Source organism: Barbus barbus, assembly GCF_936440315.1.
Source record: "Barbus barbus genome assembly, chromosome: 4".
Taxonomy (NCBI): Eukaryota; Metazoa; Chordata; class Actinopteri; order Cypriniformes; family Cyprinidae; genus Barbus; species Barbus barbus.
Window position 1 is genome coordinate 38,617,067 of NC_136732.1, and position 8,455 is coordinate 38,625,521.

At 40.5% G+C, this 8,455-nt stretch overlaps 1 protein-coding gene across 1 annotated transcript; it reads left to right on the top strand.

The window, feature by feature from the left end:
* Positions 1–1,717: 1,717 nt before the first annotated feature.
* Positions 1,718–8,252, top strand: LOC306863495 (ATP-sensitive inward rectifier potassium channel 12-like; the record flags this gene model as incomplete). The annotated part of the gene is made up of 2 exons (XM_079406856.1): positions 1,718–1,740; positions 6,767–8,252. The coding sequence occupies 2 exons, from the start codon at positions 1,718–1,720 to the stop codon at positions 8,250–8,252; spliced, it is 1,509 nt and encodes a 502-aa protein (XP_079262982.1).
* Positions 8,253–8,455: the final 203 nt, after the last annotated feature.

Here is an 8,455-nt window from a genome sequence, read left to right on the forward strand (position 1 = left end):
TTACCTCTTTACGTTTTTGTGGGATTGAGAAAGTAACTTTGCCACCTAGGGGTGGAGACATTGAATTACTTCTACAGAGACGTGAATTGTTTTGGATTTATACCCTTCAAACTTGATCACCTATGGGTATGAACGATGAAGCACCATTTAATGTAATGTTATAGTGGTGTAATTGTTTTGAATGATGTGCCGTTTCTATTATGAATTTATAATGAGTTTGAGTGGTTATGGAGTTTTGACTGATTGGTGTAATAATTTGATGCTTTTTGAAGACAACGTGTTGTTTATGTATTTTAGATGATCTTGTGAATTTGTAGTGGGATCTTTGTTGGTTTTTGTAACTATCATAATTTGTAACTGTTTACGATGTGATGTTCATCTATACTCCTAATGAGCTTTGTTAAGTGGTCATGTGTTCATCTTAAAAGGGGGGCAGTCGTGGCCTAATGGATAGAGAGTTGGACTTGTAACCCGAAGGTCGTGGGTTCGAGTCTCAGGTCCGGCAACCACGACTGAGGTGAGACCCTTGAGCAAGGCACCGAACCCCTCAACTGCTCCCCGGGCGCCGCATTGATGGCTGCCCGCTGCTCCAGGTGTACCTGGATGGGTTAAATGCAGAGAACGTCCCTTTCCCCCTTCCCCTTTGCCGGGGGAAGTCGTGGCCTAATGGTTAGAGAGTCGGACTCGTAAGCGAAAGGTTGCGGGTTCGAGTCCCCGGCCGGCAGGGATTGTAGGTGGGGGGAGTGAATGTACAGCACTCTCTCCACCCTCAATACCACGACTGAGGTGCCCTTGAGCAAGGCACCGAACCCCCAATTGCTCCCCGGGCGCCGCAGCATGGCTGCCCACTGCTCCGGGTGTGTGTTCACGGTGTGTGTGTGTGTGTGCATTTGTTCACTACTCACTGCTGTGTGTGTGCACTTGGATGGGTTAAAGGCAGAGCACCAATTTCGAGTATGGGTCACCATACTTGACAATACGTCACGACTTTACTTTACTTTACTTTAAAAGAGATGAATTTGAACATTTGTATACTCCTGATGAAGGTCGTGTGACCGAAACGTTGTGTTAATTAATAAATATTACTTTTTTGCAAGTTACGATAGTGTGCGGGAATTGCTTGTCTGTTGAGGCGATCCACCTGGTTGGTCCTTTGTCCTACGCACCCATTACTTGCAGGTGTGCGATGGAGTTTGATCACTAATTTTATTTGCTACAAGAAATGCTACATATTCTATCATTTAAATGTACAGACGTTCAAATTAAATGTTTAAACACTCTTTGGAGCCATTGCATATCTAAACATAAATGTTATATATTTAATACAAATGTTATACATTTGAATCTAAAAATATAAGTCTAAATATAGAGCTGGACATTTAGAGAACATGCAAATCAGTGACGGTTGCTAGCCTACATCTCAGTGTGTGTGTTTGTGTGCGAGGGCTATTTTAACAGCTGCTTTGACCCAGATCGTAGCATCCAAACCAGAGCACAAATATAGTTTGTGTCCACATCACATCAGCCTGAACTTTCAGCATCACATCACGACTGACGCATCTCTGTTTGTCTATCTGCAGTGTGTGACAAAGTAGATCCAGGTGTGTAAGGATGCCGATACCCAATCTTTCCGGGTAAACGGAGAACACTGTTCTGTTGTGTCACTGAAGAACGCAGCCCACACACACACACACACACGCTGAAGATCAAATACAGCATGGGAACCAACAGAGCCAACAGGTAAGAGTAGCATGTGTGGGAGCATTCATGTTTAAGGGTCAAATGGCACAAAATATGCATAGTTTACTCAGTTTTGATTATTTATAATATTACAAAATTAATGTGGATGAATCAGTGTATGTGATGTAATTTGTTTCTCTTTTTTGAGAGCTTAGAACTGTTCTGTTTAAAAGTTGCCTTTTTCCAAGATAATTTGTCTTGGACTCAAAAACTGCAATGATACACAAGTAACAAATATACGAGTAAAGACAGAGACACATGGCAGATATCAAATAAAGCATAAAGAGGTTTTACCCATCAGCAGGAGCCCTGTGAACATCTGATGGTGTTCATGTTCGTTTACTGAAGTCTTTGGTTCTTCCATTACTGTAAACACCACACACCTGAGGAGTAATGAAATAATTTTATTAAACACATAGTTCACAGAAACAATATTATCCTGTCAGCATTTGCTCAAGTCGTTCAAACCTCATGACTTTCTTTCTAATCTGGAACGCAGTAGATGATATTTTGAGAGTTTTTTTATCCATACCATGAAAGTCAGTGGGTTCCAGTGTTGTTTGTTTGGTTCCAAATGCTTAGAAAGAAAGTCATACAGGTTTGGATTGACATAAGGGAGGGTAAATGACAGAGTTTTTGGGTTAAATATCAATTTAAGTCCTTAAATCTGTGGAATAAATGCTAAAATGTTGCCAAATGTAGAACTACAGTGTTCAACTCAAAAGTTTGTGGTCATTTTCTCAGCTGGTTTGTGAATCAGTCTGAACTCTCAAAGTCAAATAATATGGGTTTAATGCTGCTTCTCTAGAACAAGATCATCTTAGACCCGTTAAAGCGGATGTAGGACAACATCTTGCTATTTAAGGCAAGACTACAGGCTATTTTGCTTCAATATCATGCCTTCTTTTAGATTAGTGGAAAGAAAACATCCAAAATACACATTAAAGTGTTTGTTTTATTGTACTTTTTCTATTTGCGTCTGTTGACTTCAATCTCAATACATATCTTTAAAAGTTTGTTTCTCCACTTCAGCTGCACTTACATACACCAAACTTAACAGTTTTATTCCTGTCTATATTCTGAAGGTTTTTGCTGAGGAGTTTGTTCAAATATCATTCCTTGTTTTTATTACTGCACTGTATATACACTCACCGGCCACTTTATTAGGTACACCTTGCTGGTACGGAGTTGGGCCCTCTTTTGCTTTCAGAACTGCCTTTATTCTTCATGGCACAGATTCAACAAGGTGTTGGAAACATTCCTCAGAGATTTTGGTCCATACTGAGATGATAGCATGATGCAGTTGTTGGCTGCACATCCATGATGCGAATCTCCCGTTCCACCACATCCCAAAGGTGCTCTATTGGATTGAGATCTGGTGACTGTGGAGGCCATTTGAGTAAAGTGAACTCATTGTCATGTTCAAGAAACCAGTCTGAGATGATTTGAGCTTTGTGACATGGTGCACTATCCTGCTGGAAGTAGCCATCAGAAGATGGGTACACTGTAGTCATAAAGGGATGGACATGGTCAGCAACAATACTCAGGTAGGCTGTGGTGTTTAAACGATGCTCAACTGGTACTAAGGGGCCCAAAGTGTGCCAAGAAAACATCACCCACACCATTACACCACCACCACCAGCCTGAACCGTTGAGACGAGGCAGGATGGATCCATGCTTTCATGTTCTTTACGCCAAATTCTGACTCTACCATCTGAATGTCGCAGCAGAAATCGAGACTCATCAGACCAGGCAACGCTTTTCCAGTCCTCTATTGTCTAATTTTGGTAAGCCTGTGTGAATTGTAGCCTCCGTTTCCTGTTCTTAGCTGACAGGAGCGGCACCCGTTGTGGTCTTCTGCTGCTGTAGCCCATCTGCTTCAGGGTTCGACGTGTTGTGCGTTCAGAGATGGTATTCTGCATACCTTGGTTGTAACAAGTGGTTATTTGAGTTACTGTTGCCTTTCTATCATCTCTAACCAGTCTGCCCATTCTTCTCTGACCTCTGACATCAACAAGGCATTTTCGTCCACACAACTGCCGCTCACTGGATATTTTCTCTTTTTCGGACCATTCTCTGTAAACCCTAGAGATGGTTGTGCATGAAAATCCCAGTAGATCAGCAGTTTTTGAAATACTCAGACCAGCCCGTCTGGCACCAACAACCATTCCACGTTCAAAGTCACTTAAATCCCCTTTCTTCCTCATTCTGATGCTCGGTTTGAACTTCAGCAAGTTGTCTTCTTCTTCTTCTTTCGGAGTTTTATGGCGGTTGGCAAACCAGCTAAATGGTGCATTTACCGCCACCAACTGGACAGGAGTGTGAAGCGTTAACCGAGTGAAGCAAAAGTCAACTAATTATATATAAAAAAATAAAAATAAAAAAAAGTCTATCTATATAAATAAACTATATTCTGTTAACCAATTCTGTTTCTCTTAGATACCTCATTAGAGCACTATAAACCCTTGTCTCTTTCTGTGCGTTTTGAAATATGCTATTTACTGACAGCAAGTTGTCTTCACCACATCTAGATGCCTAAATGCATTGAGTTGCTGCCATGTGATTGGCTGATTAGCAATTTGTGTTACCAAGCAATTGAACAGGTGTACCTAATAAAGTGGCCGGTGAGTGTATTTGCGCCTGTAGATTTTACGCTGTTTCCTAAAGATAAGTTTTTATCTCTACTTCAGCAACACTTACACCAAACTTTGCAGTTTTATTTCTCTCTATGTTTTGAAGGTTTTTACTGAGGATTTGTTCATATATCATTCACACTGATTTATATAACACCTTATTCCTAAAAACATGGTAAAAATGCAATTCTTTATAGACTGCAAGTTTGTTTCTCACCTTCAGCAGCACATACACCAAACTTTACAGTTTTATTCCTATTTATATTCTGAAGGCTTTTACGGAAGAAGTTGTTCATATATAATTCACACTGATTTATATAACAGCTGATTGCTAAAAACGTGGCGAACTTGTATTTTTTCTGACTGTTGATTCATGGAGTGATAAAAAGAAAAACCCCAAATTCCCTCTGTAAAAACCTTTAACTCTAACATGAAAACAAAATCGGAAAAACTATTTTGAATTATTTATACCGTTTTCAGATAAATATATGCAAACTTGTGGACCTTTAACTAGATAACACCTCTTTTGGATATTTAACTTGTAAAACATTTTACTTGCCTTAAATCATGACTTTTGTGAGGTTAAGAAAAAGCTTAAAATAATAAACGTCATGCCAAAATGTTAAAAGTTTTGTTCAACACAGATTTTTACACTTTTTTTCATTCAATAAACTTGACACAGTAATAGTAATTATTGACAATACTGCTTCCTTGAAGTATCACTGGCTCAGACACATTTACTGTCACTCGTGTGCTCCACCAAACATCAGCAGATGATTGAGAGCCAGTAACACTGGCAGGCTGTTTATTTATTTGCTTATTAGTGTGTGTGTGTAAGTGAGAGAGATAGGGCTCAGGTTATAATCCCTAAACCTTCCCTGACCGCAATCCTAATATGTCTAAATGACTGGCCTTCCCTCATAATCCCAGATGAGGGGCAGGTAACGCACACCTGAGGCCCTCATACCTTCACACACAAAAATCTGAAGGGAAGACAGGCAAACTATGGAGAAACAGACAGTCCTGATCCCACCGACAGAACCTTCAGTAAAGGTTTGGGAGCTTCATCAGGAGGATCCGTCAGTGTGTTTCTGCAGAGAGACGCATTAGTGACTCATGGTTTATCTGGAGTGAGTGTGTGTCCTTTAGAGCGGTCACTGGAAAGAACAAATGCTCCAATCAGATTACAATGCTTCACCTGTCCTCCTACAGCTCCAAAAACTCACATTTCACACATTTTGATATTTATATGGTGCTTTATACAATACAGATCGTTTCAAAGCAGTTTCACAGAAATAACAGTGTAGCAAAATTAATTAATTATGAAACAAATTCAAATTCTGCTGTAAAGCAGCTCTACAGAAATCATTAGTGTCATTATTCAGATCAATTCATTTCAAAGCTCATTAAATTCAGTTCACGATTATTAGCTATCTACAACTATTGAAAACAATTTATTAAAAGTTAATTGATGTATACTTGAATACCTGAAATAGAATAAAATATAACATACATAAAATATAATTATTATAAAATAACTTGAAAATTTGAGAATTAAAATATAGAAACAAAAGCTAATTCAAAATAACTTTATTTGTTTAAACCCCCTAAAACTACAACTGAAATAAACTAAATAGTAATATTTAAAAACAAAAGCACGAGAAATTAATAAAAATGTAACTAAAATTAATACAAAACTGAAAATCTGATTCAAAATATAAATAACTATATATTAGTTTTTATAAATAAAAAATAAAACTGTAGTACAAATGCATTATTCTAAATAGCAATATTAAAGAAAAGATAAAAGCACATGAAATTACTAAAAAAATACCAATGGTAATACTAAATAATATTTTGCATGCTCAGAAGAAGTGAGCTAAAGAGAAATAATGGAAACCTGGTATTTCTATTCTTTTTTTCATGAGTCTAAAAGACATGGACAAGTTCTTTGAAGAACATCTATGACCTTTGAAACATGTCTAGTCTTCATGCTCTATGTTGACTATGGTTTCAATAATAATAAACATACATTTGCATAAAGCATCCATATTTGTCCATGCCCATGTTGATTAGAGTATTAAATTAATTAATTTAAAGTACATTTAGAACAGATAAAAAGGTGCGATAAAGTTGCGATTAATCACGAGTTAACTCATGACAATCATGCGATTAATCACAATTAAATATTTGAATCGATTGACAGCCCTACTAAAAATTTTACTTAAATTAAAATGAAAACTGAAAATATATAAATAAAAGCTACTTAACAATATTAACACTAAAACAGAAAAAAATAACAAATAGTAAAAATTTAAAAAATTAAAACTGAAAAAAGCAAAAAAAATAATGGTCTGTTTTCTGACCACAAATACTTCTGTTGTCCCTCTCAGGTACAGCATTGTGTCTCCTGATGAGGAGGGACTGAAGATCTCCACCCTCGGCCTCCACAACGGCCACAGCTCCGGACGATTTCATTCCCCCGGAGGAGAGGCGGGCCCAAGCACGGCAACAACAGTGATGAGGACTGGCTACAACGGGAAGATCTCCACGTCCGGCCGCAGCCAGCTGCGGAGCCGCTTTGTCAAGAAGAACGGCCAGTGCAACGTGGTCTTCGCCAACTTGGATGACAAGTCGCGGCGGTACCTGGTGGACATCTTCACAACGTGCGTAGATATCCGCTGGCGGTACCTGATGATGATCTTCTGCTCCACCTTCTTGTTCTCCTGGCTCGTGTTTGGCTTGATCTTCTACAGCGCATCTTTAGTGCACGGGGACTTCGATAAAGATCGCGGGAGCAGCGGAAAGCCTTGGAAACCGTGTTTGCTGCACGTCGAGGGTTTCGTCGGCGCGTTCCTATTCTCAGTCGAGACCCAAACCACGATTGGTTACGGCTGGCGCTGCGTGACTGAAGAGTGTCCTGTAGCGATCATATCGGTAGTGGTGCAATCGATTGTTGGATGCATCATTGACTCTTTCATGATTGGCACCATCATGGCCAAAATGGCGCGTCCGAAGAAACGAAACCAAACCTTGCTGTTTTCACATAACGCAGTGATTGCTTTGCGCAATGGGAAGCTGTGTCTAATGTGGCGCGTTGGAAACCTTCGGCGAAGCCACATTGTTGAAGCCCACGTTCGCGCGCAGCTCATCCGACCCTACGTGACGGCAGAGGGCGAGTTCATCCCGCTGGAACAGATGGATTTGAACGTGGGCTACGATGAAGGTACAGACCGCCTCTTCCTGGTGTCGCCGCTAGTAATCGTACACGAAATCGACGAGGACTCGCCGCTTTGGGGGATGAGCCGGGCGGATCTCGAATCGGATGATTTCGAGATCGTAGTGATCCTGGAGGGAATGGTGGAGGCGACGGCTATGACCACGCAAACGCGTAGCTCGTACCTTTCCCGCGAGATCCTATGGGGTCACCGCTTCGAGCCGGTCATCTTTGAGGACCGCGACAGCTACCAGGTCGATTATGCACATTTCCACAAGACCTACGAAGTTCCCTCGACACCCGCCTGCAGCGCTAAGGAGCTGAGCGAACTGACCGGGCGCCGTTCGTCCGGGTCGTCCCGCTCCATGACGCCGGACAGCCGCAGCCGGGCGCACACGCTCCTCCCGCCGCACTCGCCCAGCGCCTTCTGCTACGAGAATGAGGTGGCGCTGTGCTGCGGAGAGGACGAGGAGGAGCGGCCGCATGACCAGCTGACCGTCGCTCCCACAGACTTCCAGAAAATGTTCCAGGATTCGGCCACCATGACCTCCGGAAACAACATGTTCTGCGTATTGGACATGGACAATCAGATCGAGTTTGACATTCTGCAGACTGCCATACCACTCGACCCCATGACTTATAAGAGCGAATCCGAGATATGACATTCCCACAAGGACATGCATTTATTTACATTTATATATAAATTCATGGTTACATAAACATTTAATAAATTAATCAAATATATTATACTTAAAGCAATACAATTTATTTATATAAATAAATAATGTATTAATTCATAGAAATGTTTTATGTAAATACTGAATAATTTACTTGAATATAAATAAGTGTAGAAAGTTATGTTTAT